The sequence below is a fragment of the Myotis myotis genome, unplaced genomic scaffold, assembly GCF_014108235.1.
Source record: "Myotis myotis isolate mMyoMyo1 unplaced genomic scaffold, mMyoMyo1.p scaffold_m19_p_22, whole genome shotgun sequence".
Lineage (NCBI taxonomy): Eukaryota > Metazoa > Chordata > Mammalia > Chiroptera > Vespertilionidae > Myotis > Myotis myotis.
Genome location: NW_023416327.1, coordinates 3360088 through 3385536, shown reverse-complemented (window position 1 = coordinate 3385536; position 25449 = coordinate 3360088). Strand labels below are relative to the sequence as shown.

Genomic DNA, 25449 nt, shown 5'->3' with positions numbered 1-25449 from the left:
TGTGACAAGTGGACGCTACCCCTGAATGCTAGTCTTACATCCACAGATGGATTTTCAGTCGTTACTGTCTTCATCTTCCCAGAACCTGCTAGGGCACATGCATGGGTCAGGTGGCCTAGCTGACTTTATGACCTGCTCACACAGACATGCAAACTCAAAGTCTGAGCTGGGCATGTGGCCTGGAGTGTGCTGAAGTCACTGATTTGATGAATGTATGGTTCTTACAGCCATCTCTGGAGCTCCAGCCCAGCCTGTCTCATCTTTACTTTCTTGAATTTTTGAAGCCCAGAACATAGGTAGATAAACCCATCCACAAAAACAAATTTGTAATCAGGCTATAAAAAATGTTTTTTTGCTAGTATCCACAGGAACAGTGCAATGTTGGAGGATCAAAAAATTTTATTTGTATTATGTGTTCTCAACTGTCCCACTGGCCACAAAAATAAATGGTTTTTACCCGTTGAGATCATAGCATTTCCTCAGAGTAACTAAGTAGAAGTAAAGAATGTAATTGAGTGACTGCATAGAAATGACATTCAAATATATATAATCCAACTACGGTAATAGGTCCTGAAGTCTTGTCTATCTCATTTAAAAGGCAGTCAGGATGGCAGTAGAGTAAGTGGAAGCTACACTGACACTCTCTCAGGGCCAAACTGGAAATAGCGAAAATACAGAAAAACCACCCTGAAAAATCAACTGAAGACTCGTTGGAGAGAACCCCGATAACCAAGAACGGGAAGTGGAAACTGAATAGAGATTCGTAGGAAAGGTGGAGGCGTGAAAGGGCTGGCTGGGCTCCCACAGGCAGCAGCTGAAGGTCTGGAGGGACATCTCAGCTGTGGGGGGTTCCCACTGAGAACTCTGAGGTCTAAACCCAAACCTGGGCTCCTCCGCCCAGAGAACCAGAACTGAGAAAGGTGCTCACATAACATCTGGTTGAGAAAAGCAGCAGGGTTACTGTCTGCCAGGGAGAGAAGGCTGGAAATGCAGGCACCCTGTTAAAGGGCCAACGCACAAAATTGCCTGTGCAGCCACTCACTTTGGGCGCTGGCAGAAGGAGGGCAGAGTGGACTGGAGCTGTGTGAGCAGAAGCCAGGATCGGGGGCTCTGAGGTTAGAGCTCAGAAGGCAGACACCTTCTGTGCTGGTTTCCTGTGCTGAGCCATTCCCTCACGCTGCCGATGTCATCTTTCTACTATGGACCTTTGCTATTCAGGTGGTTTTGGCCTGAGGTAAGGCAGTAGCCACACCCTGTTGCGAGAACTGTTGCCCCACCCTATGGTTCACAGTCTAAGACCAATTGAGGCTGATAACAATTAGACTTCAGGCAGGTCTCTGGATCCTTTGAGTCTTTGCCTGATCTCCTTCTGGGCCTGCATCCAGTCCCAGGAGAGGGAGCCACAAACTGTGGATTGCTGATAGTCCCAAGCAGGGTACTCAGGACCAATCAGAAAGAGCATCTGACATTGTTCTGCACTAGAGATTGGGTGTCATAGCAGATCTACCTAACACATAGACACAAACCCAAACAGGCAGCCCAGATGGGGAGACAAAAAACAACAACCCCCAAATGAAAGAACAAGAGAATTTACCAAGAGAATGAAATTTATCTGATGAAATGAAGAAATTTATCTGATATAGATAAATTTATCTGATATAGAGTTCAGAATAATGATGGTAAAGATGCTAAACAGTATGTGAAAATATATAGTAACTATGAAAAAGGAACAGTCAGAAATAAAGAATGACATAGTCCGAATAAAGAACACATTGGAAGGAATACACAGCAGATTAGGGGAAGCTATGGATCAGATCAGTGAATTAGAAGACAGGGTTGAACAAAATCACTCAATCAGAGAACCAAAAAGAAAAAAAAAAATTAAAAAACAGGAGGACAGCTTAAGGGAGCTGTGGGACAATGTGAAATGTAACAATATTCACATAATATGTGTGCCAGAAAGGAAAGAAAGGGAGCAAGGGATAGAGAATGTGTTTGAAGAAATAAATGGCAGAAAACTTCCCTAACCTGGTAAAGGAAAAAGTTACTCAGGAGGTATAGAGTCCCAAGCAAGAAGAATCCAAACAGACTCATGCCCAGACATATAATAATTAAAATGCCAAAAATTAAAGACAAAGAGAGAATCTGAAAGGCAGCAAGGAAAAAGCAATTTGTTACCTACAAAGGAGCTTCCAAAGGCTGACAGCTGATTTTTCATCAGAAACTCTATAGTTTCTGGGACCAGAGGGAATGGCATGAAGTACTCAAGGTAATGAAAACCAAGGATCTGAGACCAAGATTACTATATCCAGCAAGGCTATCATTCAAAATAGATGGTGAAATAAAGAGCTTCCCAGACAAAAAAAGCCTAAAGGAGTTTATCACCACCAAACCAGCACTGAAAGAAATGCTAAAGGGACAGCTATAACGAGAAGAAAAAAAAAAGAGAGAAAAATCAAGGCATACAGAATTAAAATGGCAATAAATAAGTACATTATCAATAATAACCTAAACTATAAAGGGATTAAATACTCCAATCAAAAGACATAGGGTAGCTGAATGGATACAAAAACATAAACCCAATTACATGCTGTCTACAAGACACCCACCTCAGAACAAAAGACTCACATAGGCCCTAGCTGGTTTGGCTCAGTGGATAGAGCATCAGCCTATGAACTGAAGGGTCCTGGGTTTGATTCTGGTCAAGGGCATGTGCCGGCTTCTCCCAGGCCCAGGCCCTAGTTGAGACACATGCAGGAGGCAACCAATAGATGTGTTTCTCTCACATTGATATTTCTCTCAGTCTTTCCCCCTCTTTTTCACTCTCTCTAAAATCAATGGAAAAATATCCTTGGATGAGGATTAACAAAAAAGAATAATAATAATAATAATAATAAGAAGAAGAAGAAGAAGAAGAACAACAACAACAACAGACTCACACAGGATGAGAGTGAAGGGATGGAAAAAAATTTTCCAGGCAAATGGAAAGGAAAAAAAAGCTGAGGTAGCAATATTCATATATGACAAAATAGACTTCAAAATAAAGACCATCATAAGAGACAACAAAGGTCACTACATAATACTAAAGGGATTGATCCAACAAGAGGATATAACCCTGGTAAATATCAAGCATCTTCTCAGATCACAGTGGAATGAAATTAGAAAATAACTATAGTCAAAATACCCAAAAACATTCAAACACATGCAGGCTAAATAGCATATTATTAAACAATGAATGAGATCAGGAAAGAAATAAAAAAACTTCCTGGAAACAAATGAAAATGAACACACAACAACCCAAAATCTCTAGGACATAGTAAAAGCCGTCCTGAAAGGGAAGTTGATAGTATTACAGTCTACCTCAAAAAACAAGAAAAAGTAATAATAAACTACTTAACCCTATAACTTAAAGAATTAGAAAGAGAACAACAAGAAAAGCCTAGTAAGTAGAAGGAAGAAAATAATAAAGACTAGAGCAGAAATAAATTGCATAGAGGCTAAAAAAAGAATACCAAAAAATCAATGAAACCAAGAGCTGGTTCTTTGAAAAGATGCACAAGATTGATGAACTATTAGCCAGATTCATCAAGAAACAAAGAAAGAGGACCCAAATAAATAAAATCAGAAATGAAAGTGGAGAAGTAACCACTGGCACCAAAGAAGCACAAAGGAATGTGAGAAAATACTATGAACAACTATATGCCAACATTCTGGATATGTGAATGATATGAACAAATTCTTAGAAAAATATAATCTCCCAAAACTGAATCAAGAAGAATCAGAAAACCTGAATAGGCCAATACCAAGTGATGAAAATAAAAAACTCCCAGCAAACAAAAGCCCAGGTCCACATGGCTTCACAGGGGAGTTTTACCAAACATTCAAAGAAGAACGAACACCTATACTCCTCAAACTATACCAAAAAATCCAAGATGAAGGAACACTTCCAAACTCTTTTTAAGAGGCCAGCATTTGTCTTAATTCCAAAAACAAATAAAGACACCACAATGAAAGAGAACTACAGGCCAATATCCCTGAGAAAATATTTTCTAAAATCCTCAAGAAAATATTAGCAAATCAGATCCAGCAATATATTAAAAAGATCATACACCAAAAAGATCATACAAGTGGGATTTTATCCAGGGATGCAAGGCTGGTACAATATTCACAAATCAATAAATGTGACACATCACATAAACCAATTGAAAGACAAAAGTCATATGATCATATCAACAGACACAGAGAAAGCATTTGACAAAATCCAACACCCATTTCTGATAAAAACTCTCAGCAAAGTGGGAATAGAGGGATCATATCTCAACATAATAAAAGCCTTATATGACAAACATACAGCCAACATCAAGGGATGTCCACTTTCACCACTCTTATTCAACACTAGAGGCCCGGAGCATGAAATTCATGCGCCGGTATGGTCCCTAGGCATAGCCTGCAATCAGGGCCATCTTCCCTGGCTGCTGGCTGCCAGCGGCCGGCCCTGCCCCACCGCCGCCACCCACCCGGGTTCGCAGTTTGCCATCAGGCGGGCAATCGGAGCCTGACAGCTGGAGGGGAGGGAATGAGAGGTCGGCTGCTATCGCCCGCTCATGGCCCCACCCCTGCCATGGGTTGCCCTCTGTGTGTGGGGCAACCGGCTGGGGGGCAGGGCTTGACCTGGCACTGCCCCGCCCACATCCCCTGCTATCCACCCCCAGGTTCCTGTTCGCCATTGGGCGATTGGACCCTGCTGGCCAGGGGAGGGACCGAGAGGTCAGCCATTCTACCCGCTTGCCGGCCCCACCACCCATCGCCACCTACCCCCAGTCCCTGTTCACCATCAGGCGATGGGAGCCTGCCAGCCAGGGGTAGGGAGCGAGAGGTGGTCAGTGCAACTCATAGTGACTGGTCAAGCGGTCATTCTGTTTGTTCTGCTGTTATGGTCGCTGGGCTTTTATTATATAGGATATTATACTCTGTAGCTGATCATTAATCAGGTGTGTGAGCCCAACAATGGAGCCCTCTAACTGTTAAATATACCAGAGAAGCTTATCTAAGCATGAGCGTCCTCCTTGCTGTTTATCCAGAATGAGCGAGGGAGGGAGTCACTGTGTGCACGTGTGTGAATGCTTTCAACCCAGTTTTCAAGCCTCAAAAACATAAATACAGAGATGCATCCTTCACAGAAATCAAGTAAAATCTGAATAATTTCAAATACAGAAGTATGGCACAGACTGGAGCCACCACGGTTGCTTTAATGACACAACTCTCACACATGCCAGCATGGAGCTGCTCCTCAGGCGTACAGCGGCCCTTTCCTTGATTCAATCGGCCCTGCCCCCAGCACAGACAGGAAGTGATTCAATAATAACAACAGTAAAAATCAGGCCCGTTTGGCACTATGATACAAATGGGAAAATAGCCAGGGGAGCCTCCACTGTCCCAGCCCCAGGATATTCCTGCTGAAACAGCTATTCTCTTTAAAGGAACTGGGTACGAGGAGTGGTCTAGATTTCGAGAACTGCAAATATGAGTTTAAGAGTCTGCGTGCGACCTGGCAGGGCCCAGGCTCGGGCCCGCCCTGCCAGTCCCGGCCCAGCCTCACATGGCCTCGAACTCATCGATGATCGGTGTTGCCCTATCGGATGTGCTGTAGCATCTTGTACTTGTCACGGCCTTGCCTCATGTTCTCGTTGTGGATGATGTCGTTGTGGGTCCTCTTGTTCTTGTCTCTGGCCTGGGACAGTTCGCTGGACAGAGTCATCAGCTGCTGCTGCATGCACAGGTTCTAGGCCACGGTGACCCGCTTCTCCTCATTGCGGTCATCCAGGATGCCCTCGCTGGACAGCTTGGTGCTGTAGCCTGAGTCCTCCGTGCCCTCCTCCTGCAGGTTCTCGTGGATGTGATAGGCCACTGGCTCATACACAGGGGGTGGTGGGGGCGGTGGCGCCATCATCACCAGCTGCAGCTCTTCCTTGGTCTTCACCAGGTCATCCTGGGCTTCCTTGGTCTGGTGCTGCCACTCCTCTACCTCGTCCTCCTTGCACCTGCGCCCCTCCTCCAGGAGCGCGACCTTGGCGGTGTATTCTGTGAGGTCCGCAGCCAGCTGCTCCGGGCTCTTTATCTGACCCACCACCTGCCTCTCCAGCTCCTCCTTGGTGCAGTGCAACCATGTGGTGGGCCTCCAGGCGCCCACTCCTCCTCCAGCTGCAGGGCCCTCTGGATCTGGTCCGAGAGCTCTTTCTTGGCCTTCTTGGTCTTCTGCTCATAGTCCTGGAGCCTGAGCATCAGCTCCTCCTTCTCCCGCATCGTCTGCTCCTTCTCTCTCCACACTCCCTCGCCTCTTCTTAGTTTCCAGCTGCTGCTGCTCCAGCTGCTTCTGGTGCTTCTCCTCGCGGGCCTGGGCCTTCATCTGCTGCACCTCGATGTTGTTGGGCTTCCTGCAGCACATGTATAGCTCGTGGTTCCCCATGTGGAGCTGCAGGATCCACTTGTTGATGTGCAGGTGGGGGGCATAGAAGACGAAGTCAGGCACCTTCTTGTCGATGGGCTTGATGACAAAGTTCTTGTCATTGAAATGGATGTTCCTGATCTCACTCCACGGGAAGCCAACTTTGGGGTCAACTTATCAACTTTCTCATAAATATTTAGTCCCAGGGCATCCACTACAAGCCACAGTCAGTTCCTTTCTTATTTTTTATCTCAAAATAGTTGATTCTGTACATTTCCAGGTCCTGGGCAATCTTCAGGCACTCCAGCATGGCACTAGCTTTGAGCATCCCTTGGTGCCCCACATGCCATACCTGGATCCAGTCCTCCCACTGGTCCCTGGTGAGCTTGTGCTGCTCAATGACTCTCTGGGGGATCAGCCGCTCGGAGCTGAGGTACCCATACTTGTGAATTTCTTTGTTATCATCTCCAAACTTGGCCTGCACAGAAGCCAAGGAGCACCACAGTCTCAGGAGGGCAGTAAATCTCATCGCTAAGAATGCCCTACTTCACGTGGAGGAAGAAAAGCTTCTCCGTGATGTCCCGGATGAGCTCCTCAGACACATCTTCAGGGCAGAACTTGGCCCTGAACTTGAATTGCAGGAGGTTCTCCTTCCTGACTTCCTGGGCCACACCTTTTTATCAAGTTTCAACCAGGTGGGAAATCCTTTATTATCTACATACTGGAGGCCAAAGCACCACACTTCCCAAAGGCTGATTGTCTTAACCACCTGATCAAAAAACTGCTTTCCTGGCGTGTCTGGCTAGATGGCGAACTCCAGCTCCACGCATCCATGGTGGTGACTTGGACATTGATTGGTTTCGGCATTTTCGGTTCCTAGGGGTTCTCCTTAATCCTTAGGAACATGGCGCAGCAGCAGCAGCAGCAGATACAGTGGTGGGGACCGGTGGCAGTGGACGGTCAGGGTTTTATATTGCTATAGAGGCCCGGTGCATGGGTAGGGGCCAGCCAGCCTGCCCTGATGGGGGCCCTGGATCGGGATAGGGGTCCCCACTGGGGGGTGAGGCTGGCTGGGGTGAGGGGCCTCTGGCGGTTTGCAGGTTGGCCACACCCCCGATCAGGGTGGGGGTCCCTGCTGGGGGATGGGGCACCTGGGGTGAGGGGCCGTGGTTGTTCTGGTCATTGTGGTCATTCTGGTCATTCCACCATTTTGGTCACTGGGCTTTTATTATATAGGATAGTACTGGAAGTCCTACCCACAGTGATCAGACAAAAAAAAGAAATAAAAGGCATCCAAATTGGAAAAGAGGAAGTAAAACTGTCATTATTTGCAGATGACATGATATTGTACATAGAAAACCCTAAAGACCCCACCAAAAAACTACGTTTTAATAAATGAATTTGGCAATGTAGCAGAATACAAAATTAACACCCAGAAATCAATGGCATTTTTATACTCCAATAATGAATTCTCAGAAAGAGAAACTAAACAAATAATTCCATTTACCATTGCAACAACAAAATTAAGATACTTAGGAATCAACTTAATCAAGGATGTATAAGACCTGTACTCAGAAATCTACAGGACGTTGGAAAAAGAGATAGAGGAAGATATAAATAAGTGGAAGAATATACCGTGTTCATGGGTTGGTAGAATCATTAAATGGGTTGGTAACATCATTAAAATGTCCAAGGCAATCTACAGAATCAATGCAATCCCTATTAAAATACCAACAGCATATTTCACAAATGTAGAACAAACTCTCCAAAAATGTATATGGAATCAAAAAAGACCTCCAATAGCCACAGCAATCTTGAGAAAGAAGAACAAAATTGGAGGAATCACAATAATACAAAGCCACAGTAATCAAAACAGCCTGGTACTGGCACAAGAACAGGCATATAGATCAAAATAGAATAGAGATCGCAGAAATTGACCCAAGCCATTCGCTCAATTAATATTTGACAAAGGAGGCAAGAATACACAATGGAGTCAAGACAGTCTCTTTAATAAATGGTGCTGGGAAAATTGGACAGATACATGCAAAAAAGTGAAACTAGACCACTAACTTACACCATACTCAAAAAAACCCTCAAAATGGATAAGATTTAAATGTAAATCATCAAACCATAAAAATCCTAGAAGAAACCATAGACAGAAAAATATCAGACATCTCTCGTAGCAACAGGTTTACAGATACATCTCCTTGAGCAAAGGAAAATAGGAGACTAAACAAATGGGACTACATAAAATAAAAAGCTTCTGTAGAGCAAAAGAAACCACAAACAAAACAACAAGAAAGCCCACTGCATGGGAGAACATATTTGGCAATGATACATCTGATAACGGTTAAGGAACTCATACAACTTAACAACAGGAAGACAAACAATCCAATTAAAAAATGGGCAAAGGACCTAAAAGGACACTTCACCAAAGGGGACGCAGAGAAGGCCAAGAGACGTATGAAAATGTTCTCAAAGTCACTGATCATCATAGAAATGCAAATTAAAACGACCATGAGGTATCACCTCACACCTGTCAGAATGGCTACCATCAACAAATCAACAAATGACAAGTGCTGGCCAGGATGTGGAGAAAAGGGAACCCTCATGCACTGCTGGTGGGAATGCAGACTGGTGCAGCCATTATGGAAAACAGTATGGAGTTTCCTCAACAAATTAAAAATGGAACTGCTATTTGACCCAGTTATCCCACTTCTAGAAGTATATCCTAAAATACCCAAAACACCAATTAGAAAGAATATATGCACCCCTATGTTCACAGCAACACAATTTACAATAGCTAAGGTCTGGAAACAGCCCAAGTGCCCATCAGTAGATGAGTGGATAAAGAAGCTGTGGTACATCTACACCATGGAATACTATGCAGCTGTAAAAAAGAAGGAGCTCTTACCCTTTGAGAGCGCATGGAGGGACCTGGAGAGTGTTATGCTAAGTGAAATAAGCCAGTCAGAGAAAGACAAGTATCACATGATCTCATCCATGTATGGAATATAATCAACAAAATAAACTGATGAACAAAATAGATCCAGAGACATGGAAGCATAGAAGAGACTGTGGAACCTCAAAGGGTAGGTGGGTGGGAAGAGATTGAAGAACTTGTATCCATATATGCATAACCCATGGACACAGACAATAGGGTGGGGAAGGCCTGGGGCAGGTGATGGGGGTGGGCTAGAAGAGGTCAATGAGGGGAAAAAGGGCACATATGTAGTACTTTCAACAATAAAGATTTAATTAAAATAAATAAAAGTAAAAGGCAGTCAGTACCACAAGATTAGCCTAATTCTCACAAACCCCCATCCTTCAGAGAGCGTCACATGAGGCTCGAGTACCTGTGCGATTCTAAGAGAATGGCCCCAGATCTGCCCACTTAGTTGCTCTCTATGAAGTAACAAACATTCTTTGCTACCATTGCTTCCTCCACAAAGTCAACCATATCATTATTTCTGAGTCAAGAAAACTGTTCCAAATATTTAAAAGCACCAAATGGCAAAATCTAACTTCAACATCTCTTTTTCTTCCAACATGTGGAAAGTCACATGGCGTAACGCCACAAACAGTAATCTGGGTTGAAAAGTTCAGCATGATTTACTCTTGACTTTGCAGCAGTCATATTGATTTTGGCCCCATTTGGAGGATTCTTGTGTTTGCTCATAAAGTATGTGCTAAAGAATAAGGAGGTTTGAGGGTCTTTCCACTAAATCATATTAGAGAAATAGTGATTTATTTCCATTTATTTATTTATTTTTAATAAATATATATATATATATATATATATATATATATATATATATATATATATATGCCTAATACACAAATTGTCCCTGCGGGAGTTAGACTGGAAGACCAATTGCTCACTATGATGTGCGCTGATCACCAGGGAGCAGCATGGAATGAAGAAAGGCCCCGGCCGACAGCTGGAAGGCCCCGATTGGCTCTGATTGCTGGCCAGGCCTAGGGATGTTACCCGTGCACGAATTTTGTGAAATAAATATATATATTTATTTCAGAGAGGAAGGGAGAGGGAGACAGATAGCAACATCAATGATGAGTGAGAATCATTGATTGGCTGACTCCTACATACCCCACTGGGGATTGAGACCACAATCAGGGCATGTGCCCTGACCAGGAGTCAAACTGTGACCTCCTGGTTCATAGGTCGACACTCAACCCAATGAGCTACACAGGCTTGTTTTGTTTTTACATTAGTCTCCGTTCAAGGAGACTAAATATCCAAAATGTCTCCTTTAAACTACAGTTGTTCTTTGTTAGAATAATAAGTTAACCTCGCGGCTACTTACATCTTTTCTAGGTAAAGCTTTTATGAAATAATAATTTGTTTCTGCCTATTAGTTGTTCCTCAAACCAGACATCTCCACTGATGTTTTTATAATGAAAACTGATAGAGAAAGAGGTGTGTGGAGGGAACACGTTACGGAAGAGCAGGGACGCTGTTGGCAGGAAACGGCAGTTTGGAGCTGACAGTGATGCCAGCTGCCATTCCCGGTGCTCAGGGCTCATGTCTACATACCCAAGCCCCCCAGGAAGTGGCACCCTGGTGTCACCTCCATCTGAGGAATGTGAAGACAGCACAGAGGGCTCAAGTCGTCAGCCTCAGTGCAGACAGCTGGCGAGCCAGCCAGGCTGGAGCAGGCAGTTCGGCATGCTCGGCCCAGGGAACGAACAGGGAGTGAGGGCTGTCAGGCAGGGACACCCTTAGGAAAAGCTGGAGACGGTATTCAACTTCCAGACTCACAATCAGCGAGATGCTCATGGTGCCGGAAGCCAAACCTATTGCAGGTTATGCAGGACCCCCTCTGAGCTTCCCGTCCAACAGCAAAGCCACTCGCCGCGTGGCCTGGAGTGGCCACTGCACACCCCGTCTCTGCTCAGGACAAGGGCCTCTTTCCGCACAAGATGGAAACGATCCCACAATTGTCACGACGTGCCGGGCAGCAGGAACGGAGGGTGCAGCCCCCAGCTCACTGCCTGTCCTAGGACTGAGGTGGCAAAGCACAGACATGCAGGAACCATGCACGGGATGGGTTAGAACAGCCCATCTGTGCACAGCCTGGCTCGGCCAGTCAGCAATGAGGTCCTGACATTTGTAACAGCGGATGAGGGTGACACAATCCCAAAAGAGCTAAAGGAATGAGAGCAGGAAATGGGGACATGCCATAAGTTGCCTTAAAATCTGGGAATCCCTTTAGAGATTCCAGTGTGACCCCACTTTGTGCCCAATCAGTGGCTCTTGGGTGCCCATCGCGGACAGCGCTGTGTGTGTTTCAGCGGTGGGCCTGCGGGAAAGAGGGCACTCTCAGACACCGCGGCCCCAGGGGGTCCTTCAGGGGCCACTGTGGACCGAAGACACACTGAGCATCACAGGCCAGCGTTCCCAACACGCGATCCAGCCGGGTGGGCGGCACCCAGGGCCAGGACCCCGGCTGAACCTGCTGCGCCCTCACAGCAGGAAAGCAGGGAATTCCCACGCATGTGCCTTTCCCCTGGAAAATAAAAGGGCAAATCCCGACCTTCTGCCAAGAGAGGGAAGAGCCCCTCCTACGCCAGTGCACTTCCTGCTTTCCGGTGCCCGCCGCTGGCACCCGGCTCCGGCTCCCTCGTGCACTTTCACCCGCAGATACGGGCTGAGCAGCACCTGCTCCCTGTGAGTCAGCACCAAGCAAACATGAGTCAGTGCGTGGCCCTCAAGGAAGCTGCAGCGGCGGAGCTGGGCTGGGTGTGAGATAAGGACAGGGATACCGAAACCTGAGCCTGTACGTGGGACGCTCAGCACAAACGCCCGGGAAGGCACTGTGCATGTGCTACGCAAGCAGGAGCGGGCAGAGACCGAACCAGCGGAGGGAAGAGGCTCCAAAAGACCCTGAAGGATCCGACCTCGGAGTAGTGGTGGGGGAGGGGGTGGGGGCTCCGAAGGATGGGATTTCACCAGGGGATGCAGGTCGGGACTTCAGCACAACCATGCACACGGCCCACGGTTCCTGGGGAGCAGGGGTGGGGGGGCAGGAGCTACAGGCACTGCCGGGGGCCGGGTACCTTGCAGTCGCAGCCTATGGGCTTCCCGCACTCCTCGCAGGTGCTGGCGTAGAGGGCCTCGAAGCAGGCCACGCAGTAGGGGCTCTCCTCCCTCAGGATGTACTTCTTGCCAAAGAGAGACTCTTCGCAATGGTGGCAGTCAAAGCGCTCCATTCCGACACCTGCTCTTCCACGGCCTACCAAACAGAAGAGGACACCCGTGTTACAGTGCGGCCCTGCTGAGCCCCTGGCGGCGCGGCGGCCCTCAGGGTCACCTCTGGCCAACCGGTGGCTCCCTCCTCTGGTGAGTAACCAACTCAGCCTTGAAATGATCATAATTTTCAATACTTTTTAAAAAATTCGTTGGAGGCAGTTTTGTATCGTTGACTGTGTCAGAAAGAGCCACCTCAGTTTTGGCGACGAGAGCCTGCCGACCCCTCAGGCATGTGCTTCAAATGTGTACCAGTGTGTGACAGGCCTGCGTCCTCCCTGCCTCCTGGCCCCCAAACAGAAAGGCAGGCACACCAACAATGAGTTCACTCCTTCGAAGTTTCCATGAGTTCCACGGGTTCGTGCATGTGAATAGTAAGAGACCGCAGCGGCACAGGGAGGGTCTGGAGTGGGTAAACCTGCGGTGAGAGGCCTATCAGAGAGCATTCATTACCCATGACCTGGACACTGCAAAGGGAAGCACCGACCGGCACAGAAAAAGTGCCCGATGGAGGTCCTCCTCCCACTGCCGGGTCGCCTGGGCGCAGGGCACGGGAGGCTGGCTTCCAGGAACGGGATGAGCACCGGCACTGCAGGCAAAGGCCTCTCCAGGCAACGCCTCCCGGTTTTCCAAAAGGAACAGGAATGCGTCTCAGGCCAGTCACTGCGTTTTTCCAGGGTGAGCATGGAGTGTGCGTGAGCAGAGAGGGATGGCGGGGAGGGGACAGGAGGTTTTCACCTCGCCTCCTCCTCGTGGGCCGTTCCCATACAGGTTAGAAACTTCCAGAAATACCCGTGTGGAGAGACACCTCCAGGGCATGGAAACACAGAGCTGATATTCTGCAGGAATATGTTCTCAAGTGGCAATATTTAATTTGTGAAAAGCAAAAAGTACAATAAATTGTTAAATATGTAGACTGGCTGTGTAACTCTGAGCAATGTTTCATGAATTCTAATTAAACTTGGTTCAATTTTCCGTCATTTCAAACCACTTAAGTGTGAAATTTCATAATAATACCCTATGATGTAAATAAAATATTGTTGCCTGGTTTATAATAGCAGCAGATATGACAGTGTTTATTAATTTTGAACTCTTGTATATATAAGGTCTTGACAACTGTAAGCCAAGAAATGAACATGACTCAAGTATCCGGACTTGGTTATTTCCAGGTCTATGGGACGGTTTTTTCCAAGAGCACTGAATGCGCAGCTGGACACATGTGGCGAGATCCAGCCTCCTGGACTGCTCTTCCTGGAGTTAAGAAAACACTGTCTGCTTGTTCCTGTGATAACATCACAAGATGAGGCTCTTAAGCATTTGAATTATTATTCTGTGACCCGACATATAAATACGCTTTGTTTTTGTTTTTACTAGAAAAGTTTATTTAGAAAGTCACAGAGGTACGAGTGAGCCCGGGAAGAAGTGCGCCAGCTGGGCTGCGTGGGCCCAAGAAACAAGTTACAGAGGCAACAGAAGGGCCCCTGGAGCTTAGGAGAAGGAAAGCAGAGGTAATGTGCCAGGGAAAGAAAGGTGTGGGCGTGTGTGTGTGTGTGTGTGTGAGAGAGAGACACTGAATATACTTTGCACAGAAGCCATCACAGGCTGCAGCAGCTATGCTGGCAGAAGACTGGATGCTCTCCTGTAATTCCTCAGTTTTGAAAGTGGCTGTCATTCATTTCATCACGATTGAACACTGTCCTTCCAACACATGTATTTTTCCAATAAAGGCTGCCATTTATCTGTGGAACCAGAGGTTTATGCCCATTTTGTTCACACAAATATAAGAATAATGCCTTGAGAATATGAAATAAAAATGAAAGAGAGGAGGAAACAGGGATATACTGAAATAAAAATGAAAGGAGACAGAACGACAAATCATGGAATTTTAAAAGCTGCCAGCAACTCCCAAGATTTTCTAGTTTCATTTCATGGAGGGAAAACTGGAGCCCAGGAATCTTTTTGCTGTTATTGTTAATCCTTACCAGAGGATAGTTTTCGAGAGATTGGAAAGGAGGGAAAGGGGGGAGGGGAGGGAGAGATAGAGAGATAAAAACATCAATGTGAGAGACACATCAATTGGTTGCCTCCTACACGTGCCCCAAGCAGGGCCAGGGATCGAGCTTGCAACCCAAGCATGTGCCCTTGATTAGGAATTGAACCCATGACCCTTGGTTGTGTGGGCGGGCGCTCTAACCACTGAACACACTGGCCAGGAGTCTTAAGGAAAAAGGATAATTCACTTGAGTTTTCACATGAGCTAGCCATCTAAATTTGAAAAAACAAACTCCCAGTCTCAATGGCAAGGTGGCTGCATGTGGACTGGGACAAGCACAGGCCCTGCTGGCTTCACCGATAATCTCTCCAGAGCACCATGTTTATGTTCTCAGCTGGTGAAAGGGTGAACCTTCTTTCCTCTAAGGTAATGGCCATGACGCTCATACACCTGGCACCTGTTGGCTTCCCTCCTCCCAGTGCACAAGGCCAGGACAGAAACACATGCAGGGAGCCACTCTGAGCACGAGGAGGGTGCGCCACGTCTGCTCAACGCGTGACGCAGGCTCTCCCGAGGCTGCGTGTCACCACTGATTCTGACTCCCAGCAGGAGGAGTGGGGCCTCGACCTGCTCAGAAGGCCCAACCGGGATGGGGCGCTTGGCCCAGGGGGTCAGGTCCACTGTCTGTAGATTTTTGTCTCATGCTGATGGGTCTCTCTTGCTCCTGGCTTGTTATCTTCTCTAAGAAGTGATATGATTTCAATGATTAGAAGAACACTTCGGCTTAAAGCGACAGGTTAGATGCAAGGTGAGCACCCATCATTCATTAGGAACAGGGCAGGACACACGTTATCTGAGAAGCCCTCTTCTGGACTTCCAGAGAACTCTATGAAGCACCAACCCTGAGAATCAAAAGCAAGTAGCCCATCAGCTAGCGAGCAAACGAAGAGCTCCTCTGTCGTGATGTTTAAATCAGTTCTCCCTTCATCACGCGCTGCCAAGTGGGACATGCTCTTGTGTACGTAGGTGACACTATCAGTCCTAAGCTTCTTGTTCATAGGAAAAGTTTACCTCCAGTCCTTCAGGAGAAGCCCCTGCCATTTTCCGTTTTCAAATCCCATAAAGCACCCGAGTATTCATTCATTCATTCAAGAAGCGTCAGTTGAGCTGGAATTGGGTGGCAGAAGTGATGCAAAATGCTAGAGACAAATGTGATTAAGACACAGGCCCTCCCCGAAGGACCTTTAGTCTAGGAAGGAAAACAGACATATGTCAGACTCTCGGGCTCCCGCCCAGGACAGGGCTGCCCTGTGCACCGCCGGGGAGGAGCTGAGCTCCCCCCCCGGACGGCAGGACGGCTTCCTGCAGGAGATGGTCCCTGTGCCGGGAACAGTGAGCAGCTGGCCCTGCAGGCCAAGGGGCAGAGTGAGCAGAGGCAGGGAGACGAGCAACAGGGAAGGGTGGGTGGGCACCCCGGGAAGATGGGAGTGAGTGGTGCCACTTCAGGAACGGCAAAGATGAAGCGGAAAAGGTAGTTGAAGGCCCGGGACAGCAGGGCCTGTGGCCTTGGTCACGAACACGATGTGCCCGTGGGCAAGGATTTAGCCCGTGAGCTTCCCAAGCTTGCAGTGCGTGTGGAGGGGACACAGAGGGCCCATTGAGAGCGCACGGCATGGGAGCCCCACTGCCATGCAGCGGGGACAAGACTGAGGGCAACAACTCAACACATGTTCCCTGGGTGTCAGAGTCCACTGCTGACTTGTTTCTTCAATAAAAACAGGGCGTCTTGGTTCAATAGGGCTGTTTCAACCTAACTGTGCATGGTCGCTGACCCTCTCTGAAGCCCAGGGCCCTTCTTGACAGGGTATATGTATATGCCTCCTGCCCATGACCTGCACACAGCAGTGCTGGCAGAGAGATGCGACAGCTGCAAGGAGCCACCCAAACCTAAGGTGTGGCTGCTGACGTGCTCCTTCAGTGACCGAGTCCAAAGTGCAGTGTCCTGGAGTCCCCATCCCTCCGAGGGGTAAGTCATGCTCCGTGTCCTCCCCCCGGGCTCTGAACGGCCAGGGCATGTGAAAAAGCTGGATCTTAGGCAACAGGCTTGGCTCCAGGCCACGCGAACTGCAGTGGGCAAGGCATGTCCCAGGCACAGCTGGCAGGGCGGAGGCCCGGGGAGCCAGCGCTGTGATCTGCGTCTCCCTCAGCCCCGCGTTCAGTCAGATGCAAGAATCAAGTTCAGAGAGCCATGGGGCAAAGATGCGCTGGGCTGACCTCCTAAGGAATAATTACGACTTAAAAGTCTACAGATTTCAGATGTGGGTAATTTTTATCTTCTCAGATTCAAAAACTATAAAACAAAGTTTGAGGGGGAGAGTGTCAGAGCTAGGGAGAGAGAGGAGAAGCATGAAGAGAAGGGAGGAGAAGCACAGAAAGACGGTAGGAAGGAGGGAGCAGTGGTGAGAAGGAGATGAAGAAGGAGAGGCGAGGACATGGGCAGCCGATGCTGTCCACTTGTTTTGACCTGAAGGATTTCTTGAGCATCCGAGGAGGGGCCCGCGTGACGGACAGCCTCTGCTTCTCTGGCGCTCACCCCGCTCTTCCCACGCGGGCGGCCTGCTGGGCCACCTGGACCTAACACAGCCAGGTTTGCCTCCTTTCTGATTATCTCTCTATTTTTTTTTGTTAATCCTCACCCGAGGACATTTTTTCCCATTGATTTCTTAGAGAAAGTGGAAGGGAGAGAGAGAAACATCGATGTGAGAGAGACACATCAACTGGTTGCCTCCCTCATGCACCCTGACCAGAGCCAGGGATGAAACTGCAACTCAGGTACGTGCCCTTGATGGGGAATCCAACTCGGGACCCTTTGGTCCACGGGCCAAGGCTCTAACCACTGAGAAAACTGGCCAGGGCTCCAACGATCTCTTTTTTTTAACTACCTACTTTGCTCTGACCCCAAAGATGCCCTTTCCCTTCTCCCCCTCCAAACCCAAGTGTCTTCTAGATCAACTGTGACTTAAGACACTCCTCTAACACTCGGCTCCTAAAGAGAAGTCAGTCCTGACAAAGCAGGGCCACCTTTAAAAACCACCGGGGCGCCAGCTAGGAAATGCCATCGCTTGTCAATAATAAACCAGAGCATTTTAGAGAGAAAGAAAAAAAAGATAAAAAATATGCACAATAAAATGGCAATAAGTACATACCTATCAACAATTGAATGTAAAAACCAAAATAAACAAACAAGCAGAACAGAAACAGAACAGACTCTACTAGTAGATTCAGGAAACATTTTGATGGTTGCCAGATGGGAGGGGGCGTTGGGTGAAAAAGGTGAAGGGATTAAGAAGTATAAATTGGCCGAAACCGGTTTGGCTCAGTGGATAGAGCGTCGGCCTGCGGACTGAAAGGTCCCAGGTTTGATTCCGGTCAAGGGCATGTACCTGGGTTACGGGCATATCCCCAGTAGGAGATGTGCAGGAGGCAGCTGATCGATGTTTCTCTCTCATCGATGTTTCTAACTCTCTATCTCTCTCCCTTCCTCTCTGTAAAAAATCAATAAAATATATTTTTTTAAAAAAAGAAGTATAAATTGGTAGTTACAGAATAGTCACAGGGATGTAAAATATAGCATAGGGACTATAGTCAATAAGGTTCTAATAACTATGTATGGTGTCCGATGGGGTGAGATTTATCAATAAGTTATATAATGTCCTTAGACACTGCGTGACTATAAAGCAGGACCCTTACTGCCAGCACTTTTCATTAGTCTAGCTGAACTCCTTCTTTGAAGTGAAAATTCTGGTGAAAGGGAGAGGGGGCCAGTTCAAGAGATGTTGCTATTTTAAAAAATATAATAACGTACCTAGAATTCTCCTGAAACAGATTTTTAGATTATTGGTAAGCTGTAAGACTGACTGTGCCTACAGCAATAGGATATATTTATGGGTTAATTGAACGACTCTGAACTGAGTACGCCTACGAACAGGGGTCAGGGATGTATCATGATATGATATGTAAGCTGGTAACTTTCAAAAACAAAACAAAAATCTGATTGGTCTCTGATAAAGAAATGTCTTGTGTGAGAGACAGTGCTTGAATAAGGGAACTGCTGTCCTGCAAATAAACTTTTAAATATGGAATACTGAAAAGAAATGGGGACATGATAAGTGTCAAATTTCTGACCTTAAGTCCATAAATGCAAGAATTGATGTCCTCTGGACTTTTAAATTCAGTCAACAGGAATGTATGAGGTAACCACTATTTTCCACGTACTGGCTTAGGTCCTGGGAAACTGAGATAAGACATACAATGTCTGAAAGAGTTCCAGTCCAGTGCTAGCCTAAAGAATTTAAATCACCTTCCAGATACTATCTTGTAAGTTAATCTCCAAACATGTCAGTTCAGTCAATGCTAGACAAGCATAATTATGCAGCTAGAATGGCGGGTTGCCTCAGGTTCATAAATCATCTCAGTGCTGGGGGTGAGGAGGGACCCACCCTACAGCTCTACCACTGCCTTCCTGGGAACTTGGGAGCAAGTTATTTACACGTTCTTTCTCTCTCACCAAAATCCTAACCCTAACCCTAACCCTAACCCAGTCTCTAAAAGGCAGCTTGTTGTTTATGCTCTGTGGTCTGCCTGGCCTTCCATCTACTATGACCCCCAAATGGCCTTTTCCTTTGGTGACCTCAACTTTCATGAAAGCCTGGCTTGGCCTCTTCATTCTCCCAGCCCCAACACCACACCGTGCTTGTTCAGCACACTGCTGAACAAGGGTCCTGTGGGGATCGCCCACACGTGTCCCGCTACTCTGTGCATGGAGTGGCTGTCTTCTTTTCTAGAAGTGGTATCATCACAGACAGATCTTCTTTCTTTTTGACTGAAAACCTAAATATTTACAGACTTCAAGGATGCCCTTGGACATGAATTTTATTTACCTGTAGAAACAGGGCAGCTTCTCCTTTTACTGGCATAGACTTCACCTGCCTCACTTCATACCATGAGCCAAGAAGAGATCTTTGTCACAGACTACATCGGGCAGTAAGGAATGAGGATGAGTGTAATGACATGTGATGTCTAAGTTCAGGCCAGGTGTGAGAGTTCCCCTCAGAACTGGACTCACCATAGAGACCAAATGCTGCCCCGAACCCCTCATTAGAACGCCAAGAGGACACCATAGTTTACAGGAAAGGGAAAATCAAGACCAGCAGTAGCAAAGGCATGATGGAATCTTGAAAAACAAGATGAAGAGTTGGTGGGGAGACTTTTTAAACAAGTTACTGGGGAGCTATAGTAGTCGGGGTTCTCCAGAGAAACAGAACTAATTGGAGAGTGACTGTACAGGAGTGTGAAGCCCGAGAATAAGGAACCGACGGTGCGAGTTCTCGTTCAAAACCAGCAGGCTCGAGGCCAGAGGGGAGCGGATGCTTAGTCCAAGGCCGAAGCCGGAAAGGACACAGCCCCGGCGAGGCAGTCAGGCAGGTGGAGCTCCCTCTTGCTGGGCCTTCATGTTATATTCAGGTCTTCGACTGATTGGATGAGGCCCACCCACAAGGAGAGGGGCAATCTGCTTACTCAGTCTCCTGACTCAAATGCTAATCGAGTCCAGAAACACCCTCACAGACACACCCAGAAATAACATTTGTGTCCTGGCACCCCAAGGCCCAGTCAAGCTGACATAAAATCAATTGCCACAGGGGCTAAGTCCAAACCCATAATTTAGTACAACAGAGCCAATTCATCGACCCCCTCCCCCCCGCCCCCAAATCACAGGGCCAGCGTGGTCTCCTGGGAGAGCAGGCTCCGAGGCGCTTGAGAAGGGCCCATGCATTTCGTTCGAGGTGGTCATCTTGAGAAAGTGGCCTCTCAGTATAATTCCATCTGATGAATGAGCTCCGGAAAATTCTCCTCATGAAAAGACACAGGAAGTACCCGAGATCCCTGTGTTCACCCAAGTGTGGCATCTGAGTCAGAGAAATTTTCCTACTCCAGCCCCCTGAGCTCGGAGGGAGGCTGGGGAACCGACCCTGGTGCCGGCAGGAATGGAACCCAGGCCTCCTGAGGCCCCATCTCATTCTTTTCCATATCCCACTGGGCATTTCTGTCTGCCAGTTAGAGTTCTTCCCGTTCTGGAAGTGAGTTCACAAGCAATCTTGGGTCAAAGCATGCAACCTCAATGCATATCCAGGTGTGCCCTACAGCTTAGTGGTTAGACCTCCAGCTCTTGAGTTACGCTATCTGGGCTCATGTCTCAGGGCCACGGGCATTTACGGGTGGGAAACCTTAACCAAGTCACTGTAACCTCTCTGTGCTTCCGTTTATCTGTAAAAACAAACATAACATCAAATACGAACACACTGCTCACCATGGCAGGCTCGAAAACAGCCCTGCAAACAAGACACTGTCGAATCTGCTTCCAGCTTCGGAAACTGAGGCACTGGCTAAATCTAAAAACACGGTGGAAACCGTTTTATATAAATACAGGTGAAGTGTCCTTCATCGACTTTGGCTTTATGGAACTTTAATTGTTCAACCAGAGTCCCAGTGCGTCTAAGACTTGCCTCGGCTGTTTCTTGGTCTATATCCCCTTCAGGACGGAAAAGCCTCCTTCTAACGCGTTACTTCAAAACCAGGTAAACTGAGGCAGTGCCAAAGGAGCAGAGGCTTTGCCTTGTGTCTGAACACAGACCTCCTGATTGTAAGCGCACAGGGCGGTGATCCCGCAGGATCGGTGCAGGCGCCCCTTCGTCCAGGGGGCTCCCTTCCACGGGAACCCAGAGTGGATCTGAGAGGAAACGGGTTGTTCATTTAAGAGGAAACGGCGTGTACCTCTCTGTCGGCAATTCCAGGTAAGCTGAGATGTCACAGAGGCGCACCTTAAGATGAGAGGTTCTTTTCATTTAAAATGGCCGATTTTGATAACCCAGGGGTTTAGTTTTTCAATTTCTGCACAAGTTAATGCGTGAGGTCACATGCAGGCTCCACTTCTTTCTACCGAAGGCGGAGGTTCAGACACCCGCACAGACAGGTGGGGGCAGAGTCGGCCTCCGGGTGGGGAGCCGCCACCTCTCCACCTGGGACCCGCCCGAGGGTGGCACAGCCCTGCTCTCTGCCCCGCGGAGACCTATCTGACCTGGACTCGGACTGCGGTCCTCCCTCCGATGGGGCGGGGGCGGGTCCCCCAGCCTGCAGTACCTCCAAGGCCTCCCCACCACGGATCAGTCTCCTTCTCCCCGACTCTCCCCCACCGCTCGGCTCCCCGTCCCCGGCCTCCCCCACCTCTCAGCGCCCCCGCGCCCCGATCTCCCCCACGGCTCGGCTCCCCGTCTCTCGGGTTTCTCCCGTGGCCTGGCTCCCTTGTCCTCGGATCTCCCCCCAGCGCTCGGCGCCCCTCTCCGGGTCTCCCCCGCGCTCGGCGCCCCTCTCCGGGTCTCCCCCGCGCTCGGCGCCCCTCTCTGAGTCTTCCCCGTGGCTTGGCTTTCCTGTCCCCAGCGGCGCGGCTGGAGCCCGTCTCCCTCCGGTGGCCGGGAGGGCGGCACTCACCGCGGGCGGCGGGCGCTCCGGGACGGGACGGGGCGGGCGGGAGTCCGGCGTGGCTGCTCCGAGGCTCCGCTGCCCGGCGACTGGAGCGCAGCCTTCCGCCCGGCGAACCCCGGTGTCATTTGACCATATAAGGAGGCGGCGCACGCCTCCCGGCGCCGGGAGCGGCTGGCGCGCGGCAGCGGGTGCGGGGGCGCCGGGCGAGCGCCCTCGGCCTCCCGGGGCCGCGCCAGCGCGCGGACCCCACTTGGTTCGCTGTTCTTCCTCCCCTGGGTGCGTGGCGCACGGGTGACGTGGAGCTTCGTCCTGAGCGTTAGCTCGCGGGGGTAGTTTGGTGGAGGGCCTCGGGCCAGGGCTGGGGCGACTTGGGACCCGGGGCGGGGGGTGGTAAGGATCTGCGGGGTTCACCCACCCAGAGGCAGGCCCAGCCCAGAGGGCGCAGCAAGAGGCGGGTGGTGGAACGGCCACTTCTCGGGCCTTTGAGGGCACGAGGCAGGCGCCCGAGAGGCATTTGCAAGGTGGACTTTTTGTCCGCCTCACCCCGCAGACCCGACTCTGCCAGGAAATGAACCCAGAAAATGGCCCAAACGAATGAATAATGCCAAGTTCTTTGTTCTGCTGGAGAGGGGACAGAGGTCCCAGCCCAGCACTGCAGGGGCGACGGCCTGTTGAGAGGTTCTGTGCTCTGACCCTCTCTGGGCGAGGAAAACAAAGGTGATGCGGAGAGAAGGCCTCCCGCACTCGAAGCCCCGGCCTCTGCACCGAGCACAGGCGCAGGGACAGGGCCACCGGCAGCCTGCGGAGCGGGCGCAGGCGGAGGCTAGGCCTGGGCAAGGGAGCAGCGCATCCGGAGAGAGACTCTGTTCTCGAGGAGGTGGCCGGGCTGCAGCGCAGGCAGCGGTGGGGACAGGCTGGAAGGAAGGCACAGCAGAAAGGCTGGGGCAGCCGTGTGTGTTTAACACGCAGTGGGCCACAGAGAAGGGAGAGCGATTGCATTGCTTTCTCCTGGTTGACGCTCAATGTCTGGAGATATTTCAGACTCCCACCCCCAACACACACACACACACACACACACACGGTCTCCATCATGCAACACGCAACTCATTGCTCCCACTTACTGGGCACTAGTTCTGTGCGGCACCTTACTTGATCCTCAGCCCTTTGAGGCCAGGGATGTTACGGTGAGGACCACGTCAGAGGTGGGCGCACTGCCTCCCGGACAGTAACGATGCCGCTGAGATTTGAATGGGAGGCTGTCAGGTGGCAGAGCCAGGCAAGTCTCTTACAGGATATAAAACGCCCCTCCTCCCACGGCCACTCCATCGCCTGCCAGAGACCAAGACACAAGCCCAGACAGAATTGGATGTGAGGAATCCAGCCTGCCCCCCATTCCTCCCCGAGCCCCTAACTTTTCACCAAGAACGGAAGTATGGTCTCCTAACCTGAATTTCCACTGACAGTCAAGCATCTTGAAATTCAGATAAAAGTGTGTGGAAAAACTTATCTCTCTGATAATATCTAGACATGCTGTCTATATAGTTGCAAATTATAAAATGATTTTCTAATTCTCAAATGATGCGACTAAAAAACAAGTTTAAAAATTATTGAAACATTAGTTGCTGCATTTATCTTCTTTCTTTTGGCTAACTTTATGTTGTTTAGTTTTCTCAGTTATGTTTTTAATTCATTTGTTTTCATTTTCTTTGTTACTGATATAGTTATTTGGTTCTATAAATCTTCTAATAACTGCATTAACTGTACCATACAGATTCTGATGTATTGTATTTTCTTTATTATTATTTTAAGAAGTTCTGCGATTAAATTTTGTATTTCACCTTTGACCTAAAGAATAGAGGAACATATTAAATGACTCTATGAAGATACAGTTAATAAAATCTAGACTTTGGAAGCAAATTTACCCAGTTTCTATAATAATGTTATAAAAGAAAGAAAGAAAAAAGAGAGAGAGATGGAGGAGGAAACCAAAAGATTAAGAAAAAACTTAACCAACTGCAGTGAATGGATGGACCTAAGTTAGGTTCTGCATCAAAGAACAGACTACTTGAAAGATAAATTTTCATGAGATAATCTGGGGTTAATAAATTGACAAACTATTATTAATTTAATTTAGGTTGATAATGAAGTTACACACACATTTCTAAAGCCCCTACTTTTCAGAAGTAGTGCCAAAACATTTACCAATGAAGTAACATTATGTTTGGGATTAGCTCAAAATAATTTGACTTGCAGAGCAGACATAACATTATATATCCTATATAATAAAAGCCTAATATGCTAAGTATCTGGTCATCCAGTTGGCCGTTCAATCAACCAAAGCATAATATGCTAGTTATATGCTAAGACCGCTCAACCACTCACTATGACGTGCACTGACACCAGGTGGCAGACGCTCAATGCAGGAGCTGTCCCCTGGTGGTCAGTGCACTCCCACAGGGGGAGCGCTGCTCAGCCAGAAGCCAGGCTCATGGCTGTCAAGTGCAGGGGTGGTGGTGGGAGCCTCTCCTGCCTCCGCGGCAGTGCTAAGGATGTCCAACTGCCGGCTTAGGCCCGCTCCCCATCTAAGCCATCGGTCGGACATCCCCTGAGGGTTCCTGGACTGCGAGAGGGTGCAGGCTGGGCTGATGGACCCCCCCCCCCCCGAGTGCATGAATTTTGTGCACTGGGCTTTTTCCTATCCCTCTCTCTCTCTCTCTCTCTCTCTCATCTATCTAGAGGCCACCAGGCCTCTCTCTCTATATATACACATATATATATGTATATATATAGAGAGAGAGGCCTGGTACACGAATTCATTCATAGGTGGGGTCCGGCTGGCCCACCCTGCTAGAGGCTGATTTGGCTGGGCTGGCCGGGGGGAGGGGCTGTGGGTGGTTGACCAGCTGGCCCCGCCCCTGGTCGAACTCCCGGTTGAACTCCTGGTCAAGGGGACAAATTGCATATTAGCCATTTATTATATAGGATAGTATCAGCCATGGATTAAAGGTGACCATTGACATGGGTGACAGGTATGTGGGGTTCAGTATACTAGTCTAGCTCCTTTTATATGGCTTGAAAAATTCCATAATGAATATTTTCAAAAGTATAACTATATATACCATTTACCCTTAATCCAACATTTCCCCTTACAGCAAATTATCTTACAGATTGACTTGCTCATGTGTAGATTGAGATATATAGGGG

The 25449-nt window shown here is 48.4% G+C and overlaps 1 protein-coding gene and 1 pseudogene across 2 annotated transcripts in view; both read right to left on the bottom strand.

Moving 5' to 3' along the window:
* The window catches only part of FHL2 (four and a half LIM domains 2), a 73746-nt gene that overhangs the window by 21175 nt on the left and 27122 nt on the right, over window positions 1–25449 (bottom strand). The window contains exons 1-2 of one of the 2 annotated variants that reach the window (XM_036355459.1): window positions 22252–22381; window positions 12524–12699 (exon numbers count right to left, since the gene is read on the bottom strand). In XM_036355459.1, coding sequence (XP_036211352.1) covers window positions 12524–12676 — 153 coding nt within the window. In that variant the 5' untranslated portion in view covers window positions 12677–12699; window positions 22252–22381. Of the gene's footprint in view, window positions 1–12523; window positions 12700–22251; window positions 22382–25449 lie in introns of those variants that run through there. The other variant, XM_036355458.1, reaches the window with a different exon arrangement.
* LOC118679091 lies at window positions 5296–7312 on the bottom strand (annotated as a pseudogene).